The sequence below is a fragment of the Hemitrygon akajei genome, chromosome 16 (assembly GCF_048418815.1).
Source record: "Hemitrygon akajei chromosome 16, sHemAka1.3, whole genome shotgun sequence".
Classification (NCBI taxonomy): Eukaryota; Metazoa; Chordata; class Chondrichthyes; order Myliobatiformes; family Dasyatidae; genus Hemitrygon; species Hemitrygon akajei.
Genome location: NC_133139.1, coordinates 32524580 through 32537099, shown reverse-complemented (window position 1 = coordinate 32537099; position 12520 = coordinate 32524580). Strand labels below are relative to the sequence as shown.

Sequence of the window (12520 nt, the reverse complement as noted above, 5' to 3'; positions counted from 1 at the left end):
TGTTCCACAGGCCGTGGGCCTTGGCAGGATGAGACCTAATACTCTGGTCCTAGGCTTCAAGACAAATTGGACCTTGACCAGCATTGAAGAAGTGGACTGTTACATCAACATTATCCAGTGAGTACCGTCAGTCACTGAGTTTAATCTAAAATATTTGTCTCCTGTAACCCTTCCCAACAGAGAGATCCTAACAGAATATCAAACAGCTGCCCATTCAGTGAGTCTGATGAGTGAATGCAGAGTCGGCCAGTGAAACTGATGGATCACAGGGATGGGAAAATGCAAGAAGAGCAAATTAGAGTAACTTGTGTTCAGTGAGAAACCAATCAATGTTGGCAAACAGGTCTTCCTGGAGACCGGGTTCATTAGTCACAGAGAGGAAACGTGCAGCCACGGGGTGATGTTCACCAATTCCTGCTTTGAATTCTGAGTCATGCAGATTCTATAAACACAAGGAGATGGAGATTTGCACCCGGTTTGTCAGCCAACCGCCCAACTGCACACATGCATTTAATGCACTACACTGCCTTCTCACTTTTTAAAAAAAGAATAATTTACAACCAGACATTATTTTCAGATTTAACTATTCACAAATTCTGAGTCACTTCCATCTTCTTAGAAGAACTTCTGTCATTGGTGTTGTGAGCACCCCTTGACCTGCAGGTGATTAAAATCAACGACTCAGTTCAAAAGTGTTGTTGTGTTGTGTTGTTTCTGTAAATAAATTTTATGATAAAATGATTTCATTGAAATGGGGGAAGTGCTTTTATTTACCGTGTGGTACTGCTTGTAGTTTTAAGTGACATTATTCTCTTCCTCAGTGACGCCTTTGACTTTCAGTATGGAGTGGTGATTGTTAGGCTTCCAGGGGGACTGGACATCTCTCAGTCTCTGGAGCAAGGTAACATCAAAATACTGGATGCCGTGGGTGAACAATGTAGTCTTTGGGGTAACTGCAAGTCTGTGTCTTTGCTATGGCTTTGCTCACAATTGAGTGCAGGTAGCGGGTGCGCTTTATTTTTGCTGGTGGGGGGAGGGGGGATTGTTGCTCGCCGCCACTTACATGCGGGAGGGAGGGGCTGGGGTGAGACTTTGGGGTTCTAACGTTTAACTGTCGTTCATTCTTTCGGGGCGCTCCTCTGTTTTCGTGGATGTTTGCAAAGAAAAAGCATTTCAGGATGTATATTGTATACATTTCTCTGACATTAAATTGTACCTTTGAAGGTGGTGGTTCTTGTGAGCCAGAACAACAGGTACCCAGGGGCCAAAAGTCATACTGAAAATCTAGGGGAATAGAAAACCAGATGAGTAAGAAAGAGCGACAAAATGCAGGCAGAGGTAATCAGACAGACAGACATACTTTATTGATCCCGAGGGAAATTGGGTTTCGTTACAGCTGCACCAACCAAGAATAGTGTAGAAATATAGCAATATAAAACCATAAATAATTAAATAATAATAAGTTAATCATGCCAAGTGGAAAGAAGTCCAGGACCAGCCTATTGGCTCAGGGTGTCTGACATTCCGAGGGAGGAGTTGTAAAGTTTGATGGCCACAGGCAGGAATTACTTCCTATGACGCTCAGTGTTGCATCTCAGTGGAATGAGTCTCTGGCTGAATGTACTCCTGTGCCTAACCAGTACATTATGGAGTGGATGGGAGTCATTGTCCAAGATGGCATGCAACTTGGACAGCATCCTCTTTTCAGACACCACTGTCAGAGAGTCCAGTTCCACCCCCACATCATCACTGGCCTTACGAATGAGTTTGTTGATTCTGTTGGTGTCTGCTACCCTCAGCCTGCTGCCCCAGCACACAACAGGAAACATGATAGCACTGGCCATCACAGACTCGTAGAACATCCTCAGCATCATCCAGCAGATGTTAAAGGACCTCAGTCTCCTCAGGAAATAGAGATGGCTCTGACCCTTCTTGTAGACAGCCTCAGTGTTCTTTGACCAGTCCTGTTTATTGTAAATTCGTATCCCCATGTATTTGTAATCCTCCACCATGTGCACACTGACCCCTTGGATGGAAACAAGGGTCACTGGTGCCTTAGCCCTCCTCAGGTCCACCACCAGCTCCTTAGTCTTTTTTCACATTAAGCTGCAGATGATTCTGCTCACACCATGTGACAAAGTTTCCCACCGTAGCCCTGTACTCAGCCTCATCTCCCTTGCTGATGCATCCAACTATGGCAGAGTCATCAGAAAACTTCTGAAGATGGCAAGACTCTGTGCAGTAGTTGAAGTCTGAGGTGTAGATGGTGAAGAGAAAGGGAGACAGGACAGTCCCCTGTGGAGCCCCAGTGCTGCTCACCACTCTGTCTGACACACAGTGTTGCAAGCGCACGTACTGCGGTCTGCCAGTCAGGTAATCAATAATCCATGACACCAGGGAACCATCCACCTGCATCACTGTCAGCTCTTCACCCAGCAGAGCAGGGCGGATGGTGTTGAACACACTGGAGAAGTCAAAAAACATGACCCTCACAGTGCTCGCTGGCTTGTCCAGGTGGGCATAGACATGGATCAGCAGGTAGACGATGACATCCTCAACTCCTAGTTGGGGCTGATAGGTGAACTGGAGAGGGTCTAAGTGTGGCCTAACCATAGGCTGGAGCTGCTCTAGAACAAGTCTCTCCAGGGTCTTCATGATGTGGGAGGTCAATGCCACCGGTCTGTAGTCATTGGCGCCACTGGGGCGCGGTGTCTTCGGTACAGGGACGAGGCAGGACGTCTTCCACAGCACAGGAACCCTCTGGAGATTCAGGCTCAGATTGAAGACATGGTGAAGTACTCCACATAGCTGGGGGGCACAGGCTCTGAGCACCCTCAAGTTACATCCTGTTATATCCTAATCGCAGGATGTAACAGGATCTGTGACTGTTGTGCCAGGGTATTTGTGCCCGAGGCTCATGTGTATCATTGTAGAGAGGCATTTGTGGAGGAGTATTGATGGCACTTATTGTATGGGGGTATTTATGGGTGATGACTAGGCAGCTAGTCATAATGAAGACTTGGGAGCCAGAACAACTCATTATGTAGGGGTATTTGTGGGGGGTGCATATCTTCCTCTCATTCTTGGGGCCGGAGTGTGAGAAAGGTGAGGCGGAACAACTGATAAGGAGGACACATGTACAGAGAGATGGTCTGACGGAACATGGAGTTAAATGTGTTGAAAGAATAAGTAAATTTAGGAAGGACAACAAAATTCTAGGGGCATATAGCCCGATGGGAGTTCGGGGAGCTGGGTTAAGCACAATAGGCAGCGATTCAAACAGAGGAGAAATGGGCTAAAAATTCTATATCTGAATGCACGAAGTGTCAGAAATAAGGCGGATGAGCTTGAAGCCCAGGTGTGAATCGGTAACTATGATGTTGTTGGGATAACGGAGACATGGCTGCAGGGAGATCAGACCTGGGAAATGAATGTACAAGGGTATACGTGCTATCGTAGAGACAGAAATGTGGGCAGAGGGGGTGGGATGGCCCTGTTGGTGAGGAATGAGATTCAGTCCTTTGCAAGGGGGGACATAGGGTCAGGAGAAGTAGAGTCTGTGTGGATAGAACTGAGGAACAGTAAGGGCAAAAGGACCCAAATGGGTGTTGTCTACAGGCCACCAAATGGTAGCATGGATATTGGGTGCAAGTTGAATAGGGAGTTAACATTGGCATGTGGCAAAGGTAATGTCGCAGTAGTTATGGGGAATTTCAACATGCAGGTGAACTGGGAGAATCAGGTTGGTGCTGGACCACAGGATAGGGAGTTTGTGGAGTGCCTACGGGATGCATTCTTGGAACAGCTTGTACGAGAGCCGACCAGGGACAAGACTATTCTGGATTTAGTGTTATGTAATGAACAGGATTTGATAAGCGATCTTGCAGTAAAGGAGCCATTAGGAGGTAGTGATCATAATATGATAAGTTTTTATCTGCAATTTGAGAAGGATAAGGGCAGCTCGGAGGTGTCAGTGTTGCAGTTGAACAGGGGAAACTATGGAGCCATGAGCTGGCCAAAGTTGACTGGACGGATAGCCTAGCAGAAAAGACAGTGAAACAGCAATGACAGGTATTCTTGGGAATAATGCACAAGGTGCAAAATCAGTTCATCCCCCAGAGAAGGAAGGATTCAAAGGGGGGAAAGGGGCCACAGTGGTTGACAAAGGAAATCAAAGATTGCATAGCATTAAAAAAAAAAGGAAGTATGACAGAGCTAAGGTGAGTGTGAGGACAGATGATTGGGAAGTTTTTAAGGAACAACAGAACTTAACTAAAAAGGCAATACGGGGAGAAAAAATGAGGTACGAACGCAAGCTAGCCAGGAATATAAAGGAAGTGAGACAGAGAGAGAAGAGCACCCCTGTGGCCGTTTCCATCAAAAATAAGTATACCGTTTTGGATACTGTTGGTGGGGATGGCCTACCAGGAACAAGCTGCAGTGGTCCTGTCTCTGGCACTGAAGTTGTACCCTTGACTAGGAAGGGGAGGAGGGAAGAGAAGAGAGCGGTATTGATAGGGGATTCTATAGTCAGGGGGGCGGATAGGAGATTTTGTGGGGAAGATCGGGAGTCTCGGATGGTATGTTGCTTCCCTGGTGCCGGGGTCCGAGACATCTCAGATCGGGTGCAGGTTATTCTCGAGAGGGAGGGCAAGAATCCAGATGTTGTGGTCCATGTAGGGACCAATGACATGGGTAGGACGAGTGAGGGGGTCCTGCGTAGGGAGTTCAGGGAGTTAGGTGCGAAGCTGAAGAGCAGGACCTCCAGGGTAACAATCTCAGGATTGCTACCTGTGCCACATGCGAGTGAGGCAAGGAACAGAAAGATTATAAAGATTAATACGTGGCTGAGAGGATGGTGCAGGAGGGAGGGTTTCAGCTTTGTAGATAATTGGGCTTTGTTCCAGGGAAGGTGGGATCTGTTCCAAAGGGACGGTTTACACCTGAACTGGAGCGGTACTAGCAGGGAAGTTTGCTAGTGCTTCTTGGGGGGGGGGGGTTTAAACTAAATTTGCAGGGGGCGGGGATCCAGAATGTGAGAGAGGATAGCGAGTGGAAGAATAAAGGACAGGTGAGTGACTACATATTAGGAAGGAAACGGTGATGAGAAGACTGATGGGACTGAAGGCTGACAAATCCCCAGGTCCAGATGGTCTGCATCCTAGGGTACTAAAGGAGGTGGCCCTGGAAATTGCGGATGCATTGGTAATCATTTTCCAATGTTCCTTAGATTCAGGATCAGTTCCTGAGGATTGGAGAATGGCTAATGTTATCCCACTTTTTAAGAAAGGAGGGAGGGAGAAAACAGAGAACTATCGACCTGTCAGCCTGACATCGGTGGTGGGGAAGATGCTAGAGTCCATTATTAAGGATGAAATAGTGGCATATCTAGATAGCAGTGATAGGATTGGGCCGAGCCAGCATGGATTTACCAAGGGTAAATCATGCTTGACTAATCTGTTGGAGTTTTTCGAGAATGCAACCAGGAAGTTAGACGGGGGAGATCCAGTGGATGTAGTGTACCTCGATTTTCAGAAGGCATTTGATAAGGTCCCACATAGGAGATTGGTGGGTAAAATCAAAGGTCAGGGTATCGGGGGGAAGACATTGACATGGATAGAAAACTGGTTGGCAGATAGAAAGCAAAGGGTAGCGGTGAATGGGTGTTTCTCGGAATGGCAGGTGGTGACTAGTGGGGTGCCACAGGGCTCGGTATTGGGACCACAGCTGTTTACAATTTATGTCAACGATTTAGATGAAGGCATTGAGAATAACATCAGCAAATTTGCTGATGATACTAAGCTGGGTGGCAGTATGACATGTGATGAGGATGTTAGGAGAATTCAGGGTGACTTGGATAGGCTGGGTGAGTGGGCAGATACTTGGCAGATGACGTTTAATGTGAATAAGTGTGAGGTTATCCACTTTGGGAGTAAGAACAGGAAGACAGATTATTATCTGAACGGTGTAGAGTTAGGTAAGGGAGAAATACAAAGAGATCTAGGAGTCCTTGTTCATCAATCACTGAAGGTGAATGAGCAAGTGCAGCAGGCAGTGAAGAAGGCTAATGGAATGCTGGCCTTTATTACAAAGGGAATTGAGTACAAGAGCAAGGAAATCCTCTTGCATTTGTACAGAGCCCTGGTGAGACCACACCTGGAGTATTGTGTACAGTTTTGGTCTCCAGGGTTATGAAGGACATCCTGGCTGTAGAGGAAGTGCAGCGTAGATTCACGAGGTTAATTCCTTGGATGTCTGGAATGTCTTACGCAGACAGGTTAGAGAGACTGGGCTTGTACACACTGGAATTAAGGAGATTGAGAGGGGATCTGATTGAAACATATAAGATTATTAAGGGATTGGACAAAATAGAGGCAGGAAATATGTTCCAGATGCTGGGAGAGTCCAGTACCAGAGAGCATGGTTTGAGAATAAGGGGTAGGTCATTTAGGACAGAGTTAAGGAAAAACTTCTTCTCCCAGAGAGTTGTGGGGGTCTGGAATGCACTGCCTCGGAAGGTAGTGGAGGCCAATTCTCTGGATGCTTTCAAGAAGGAGCTAGATAGGTATCTTATGGATAGGGGAATCAAGGGATATGGGGACAAGGCAGGAACCAGGTATTGATAGTAGATGATCAGCCATGATCTCAAAATGGCGGTGCAGGCTCAAAGGGCCGAATGGTCTACTTATACACCTGTTGTCTATTGTCTGTTTGTGGGGGCAGGAGGGGGGTGAAGTGTTCTCTGTTGAGAGGTGTATTGGTGGAGACAGACTCTGTTCCTTTACTGAGCTGCACATTTGCTGAGTTAATCTCCATGTCGGATACAAGCAGAGGTTGGAACCCCCTAAAAACATTATCAGTGACATGATGAGTAAGTTCAGTTTATAACTGGAAGCTTCTTAACAAAGTATCAATGGATTTAAGATGAAGTAACCTTAGCAGCACACATTAAATGACAGAGGAACTCAGCAGGCCAGGCAACATTAATGAAAAGAGTAAGAAGTTGACATTTCAGTCTGAGACCTTTCACCAGGACTGGAGAGGAGGGGGAAATACTCCTTTCCAGTCCTGACAAGGGGACACGACCCAAAAATGTTGACTGTTTACTTTTTCCAGTAGATGCTGTCTAGCCTGCTGAGTTCCTCCAGCATTTGTGCGCATTGCTTTGGATTTCCAGCATCTGCAGATTTGTGAAACAACCTTAAGTTCTTTGTCTTTGGAGACATTTGTGTCTTTTGAGAAGGTGTTAATAAAAATAAACTTGGGTTTATTAAAAGAGCCACTAATTCCTCTATACCACATGTGGAAATTGGGTTTCAGACCTCCCTGTGTGGTAAAGGGAATTTCATGGTAGATCTAAATTTTTTTTCTCTTTCCATAGATGCTGTTTTCCCAGTGTTTTCTTTCATTCTCATACTCCTCAACTGCCCCTCTGTAAGATGGGGTTGGAGTGAAAGGAGGAATACGGTTAATTAAAGAGGAGACACTTTAAGTCCACATTTGCAATTCCAACACTAATTTTGCAATTACAGCGAATGAAATTGCAATACCTTACTATTTATTTTATGCTTGAGAGTGGGTTGTAAACTGTTAACATGAACTTTGCTACACGTTATCGTTTTGTTTTTCATTCTTAGAAAATCAGAAGGAAGCTGAATCTATGAATAGACCTCAGGCACAGTCACTCTTCAGCCCAGGTACCAAAGATCAAAAAATGATTTCCTGAAGTCATGTTGATATTCACAAATTCTTTCAACATATGTGAGTTAAGAGAAAATATAAGTAGTTTTAAAAGTTTATAAACCTAATAAGTGATGAGAAAACACTTCACTTTCTAATCGGAAAGGATTTCTGTTGGCTTTAACTGTCTCTTCCTGCTTCCTCTCCTGGGTATCATCACCATTGCTTTCTCATTCTCTTTAATCACTGTATCGAGAAGATATTGTGCTGTGTGTGCACCTTCAGGTACAAGCTGTATCTGGGAAATTTTCACTGTGAGTAGTGGCACGTGTTTAGAGTTTAAAGAAAGCCTCTGCCCTTGGAGAAAGGGTAGAGGTAGTCCACCATCAAGCCTGTTCATGCCTTTATGAAGATAATGATTAGTCCAGCATCTCCCTAATAGTTCCATGATTAGAAATGGACCAGGGAATGGGCGAGCTCATGGTGATTTAACTTGGACTTTATTTGATCTGGGGCTTGTTGATAGGGTAACTCAGCTTCTATTGAACCTTGGCTTCACTTGCATGAGGAAAATCTGCAGATGCTGTAAATTCCAAGGCAACACACACAAAAAGCTGGAAGAGCTCAGCAGGCTGGGCAGCATCTGTGGAAAAGAGTAAACAGTTGATGTTTCTGGCCGAGACCCTTCATCGGGACTAATGATGGATCTTGCCTGAAACATCAACTGTTTACTCTTTTCCATAGATGCTGCCTGGCCTGCTGAGTTCCTCCAGCATTTTGTGCGTGTTGCTTAGGCTTCACATGACCTGGGGAAACTTCCACTGGCTCTGATAATAGCAGTTCTCCCAAACAGCACTAAAGTGATTTCATCCAATTTAATTTTTCATTCTGTTTCAACCATTTTCAAAGCCAGATTTGAAAAAAAAAGATCAACCGTGTTTTAAAACAAATATTTTTGTGTATTTAACTTTCACACTCTCAACTCATTGAGATTGCTGTAGGATAGATTATTATATTAAACTAAACTCCAGGTTGACTGTACACATCGTTAGATTATGCCGAGTGTCAAATTGGCAGCAAGTAGGGAACTCACTGCAGGAAGCTGGGGGTTTGCTTGACTGCCTTTAGCTTAGCCGTGTATGTCAGTGTGAGTTGGCAGGACATTGGAAGTATGGTGTAATCTTTAGGGTAACCTTTACCTTCTCATGACAGAAACTGAATATCAGTACTTCAAAAGTCACCCTCAAACTTTACCAGGGATTGAATCAATATTTCAAAAGAAACAGGGCAAAGGAATCATTGACGTTTGGTGGCTTTTTGATGACGGAGGTAAGTTTAATGTTCACGTGATATCTTTTGATAAGTCCCTCTTAAATTCAATTTTTTTTTGCATGGATTTAGAAGGTTGTCACTTGTACAATGAAGCACGCAGTGAAACGCATTGTTTTGCGTCAGTGACCAATGCAGTCCAAGGACTGGGCTGGGTGGAGGCAGCCTGCAAGTGTCGCCACACTTTCAGCTCCAATATAGCATGCCCTTGACTCACTAACCCTAACCGTACATCTTTGGAATGTGGGAGAAAACCAGAGTACCCGCAGGAAGCCCACGCAGTCATGGGGAGAACATACAAACTCCTTACCGACAGCAGTGGGAAGAGACGCCGTAGATTGATTGCACTAGCCACTAGGCTACCGTGCCACGGTGCTGTGGTTTGGAGCTGACTGAAGCTCCTAGTGCAAAAAAGCCAAAATGGAGGGCACCGTTTAAGGGACTAAAACATAAGATGCTGGAGGAACTCAACACGTCAAGCAGCAGCAGTTGGAGAGGAATGGACAGTCAACTTTTTGGGTGGAAACCAGTGTGATTTGAGTTTAAAGAAAGGAGATGAACTGGGAGGATGGATATAGAGGTAATCCAGCACTAAACCTGTTGGCGCCAGTCCAGGGGAAGGGTCTTGACCAAAACAATGGCTGTCTATTTCCTTCCGCAGATGCTGCCTGACCTGCAGAGCTCCTCCAGCATCTTGCATGTTATTCCAGATTCTGCACTGTCTTGCTGTATGAGACTGATGGGGAGTTTTATTTTTTACTAGGTGAGAAGGAAAAAAAAACACTTAATAGTTATTCCAAGTAGTTTATTCATGTTAAAATCTCCTCACCACCATTGCTATTCCTATTCACACTTCAGAACTTCCCACACAATGGCCAAAATGAAATGCTGTTTCCATCATCACCATCTCTACTGACACGTGACACAGTCTCTGACTACTGGGTCTCCAGTCAGTTGACTCAGTACCTTCACTCTCAGAATATCAGGTCCTTCTCCACATGTGAGCCTGGGCAATTTGACCTTGGATGTACTGGAGAAATGGCCTGGGACTGCGATGGAAATGCTGAGGAAATGTTCGCGTGTACTTTGAGGCTTTGGTTCTTTTGTTAATATTGTTAACTTTATCACTAGGTCTGACCCTGCTTATCCCATACCTCATGAATATGAAGAAACAGTGGAACGACTGTAGAATCAGGGTACTTACAGCTGGCAATATCCACACCATTGATGATGACAAGAGAAGGTTAGAATCTGTGTGTAGTGCCTTTGCATTGTTTATTGGCTTCCCTCATAAACTGACTATTTTACAATTGACACCAATGTGTCAAATGGATGTAGCATGGAACTTTCAACTAAAAGACATAGAAGCAGAATTAGGACATTTGGCCCATCAGATCTGCTCCATCATGGCTGATTTATTTTCCCCCTCAACCCCATTCTCCTGCCTTTTCTCTGTAACCTTTGACACCCTTATTGATCAGGAAGCTATCAACCTCCACATTAAATATATCCAGTGGCTTAGCTTCCATAACTGTCTATGGCAATGAATTTCACAGATTCACCACCCTCTGGTTAAAGAAATTCCACCTCATTTCTGTTCTAAACGGTTGTCCTATTCTGAGGCTGTGCCCTTTGATTCTAGGCTCCCCCATTATCGGAAACATCCTTTCCACATCCACTCATGCCTTTCAATATTCACTAGGTTTCAATGATGTGCATCCTCATTCTTCTAAACTCCAGCGAGTACATTTAGAAAGTAACCTTAGCCTTTATTCCTTCAATGAACGTGCATGACCATACTCTTCCCTACACAATATTCCAGCTACCGCTTCCTTGCCCGTTCTCCTAATCTGTCGAAGTCCTTCTGTAGACTCACTGCTTTCTCAACACTACCTGCCCCTCCACCTGTAATTGTAGTATTCACAAGCTTAGCCAAAAGGTCTTCAATTATGCCATCCAGATCCTTACAATAGAACATGAAAATTAGTGACCCTGCAAACAGCACTAGCTACTGGCAGCCAATGACAAAAGCCCCTTTATTCCCACTCTTTGCCTTCTGGCAGTCAGCTAATCTTCTGTTCATGCTAACACACACAAAATGCTGGAGGAACTTAGTAAGTCATGCTTCCAAACTCTTTAGCTACCTCCGTCAGACCCTGTTATGTAGTCTCTGGGCCAGGTGAGTTATCTACCTTTGGTCCTTTCAGCTTTCCAAGCACTTTCTCCTTAGAAATAGCAACTGAACACATTGCTGCCCACTGATACGCTTGAATTTCTAGCCTGCTGCTGGAGTCTTTCACAGTGAGGACTGAGGCAAGACACTTAATGAATCTATTTGCTCCCATTGCTCTCTCTGCATTGTCATTTTGGTAGGAAGGATTGCATTCTGAGAACCAAGAGCAAAAGAAAGGTTAGGTAACCCCTGCTGGATTTGGAGTTAGATATACAATCATTACATCTTACACAGGTGTACAAAGGGTTAACATATGAGGAGCGTTGAATGACTCTGGACCTGACTTTGCTGGAGTTTAGAAGAATGAGGTGGGGCCGGGGGGAGGATCTCACTGAAACTTATCAAATATTGAAAGGCCCAGTGGATGTCTCCTACAGTGGGTGAGTCAGACCAGAGGGCACAGCCACAGAATAGAGGGATGTCCATTTAGAACAGAGGTGAAGAAGAATATTTTTTAAGAATGGTGAGTCTGTGGAATTCTATTACCTAGACTGCCGTGAAGTACAAGTCACTGAGTACAGTATATTTAAAGTGGAGGTTGAATAGTTCTAGATTAGTCAGACATCAAAGGTTATGGGGAGAAGGTAGGAGAATGGAGTTGAGAGGGATAATAAATGAGATCCAATGGGCAGAGTAGCCTAATTAAACATAAAATGTAAAGTAGTATAGCACAGGAACAGGCCCATTCCACCCACAACTTTGTGTTGAACCAGCTAAAAAGAGAAAATCAGAACGCCCAAACACTAATCCCTCCCACCTACACCATGTCTATATCCCTTCATCTTCCTTGCATCCCTGTGCCTATCCAAACATCTCTTAAAAGCCTCCAATGTATTTGCCACTACCACCATACCAGGCAGTGCATTCCAGGCATCCACAACTCTCTGAGTAAAAAACTCACGCCTCACATCCCACTTGAACCTACCCCCCTCACCTTCAATGCATACCCTCTGGTATTAGACATTTCAATCCTGAGAAACAGATACTCCTTGTCTACTCTATCTATGCCTCTCATAATCTAATAAACCTCTATCAGATCTCCCCTCAGCTCCCGGCGCTTCAGAGAAATCCACCCAAGTTTATCCAGACTGTCATGATAGCACATGTCCTCTAAACCAGGCAGCATCCTGGTAAACCTCTTCCGCACCCTCTCCAAAGCCTCAACACCCTTCATATAATGGGTGATCAGAACTCTATGCAATAATCCAGATGTGGCCTAACCAGAGTTTTATAAAGTTGCAACATAGCCTCCTGACTTTTGAATTCAATGCCTCGACT

At 44.8% G+C, this 12520-nt stretch overlaps 1 protein-coding gene across 4 annotated transcripts in view; it reads left to right on the top strand.

Annotated features, from left to right (window-relative positions):
* The window catches only part of LOC140739940 (solute carrier family 12 member 2-like), a 76458-nt gene that overhangs the window by 54158 nt on the left and 9780 nt on the right, over window positions 1-12520 (top strand). For all 4 annotated transcript variants that reach the window (XM_073068634.1, XM_073068633.1, XM_073068635.1 and 1 more), the window contains 5 exons: window positions 11-117; window positions 822-901; window positions 7638-7697; window positions 8893-9009; window positions 10141-10252. In XM_073068634.1, coding sequence (XP_072924735.1) covers window positions 11-117; window positions 822-901; window positions 7638-7697; window positions 8893-9009; window positions 10141-10252 — 476 coding nt within the window. The remainder of the gene's footprint in view (window positions 1-10; window positions 118-821; window positions 902-7637; window positions 7698-8892; window positions 9010-10140; window positions 10253-12520) is intronic.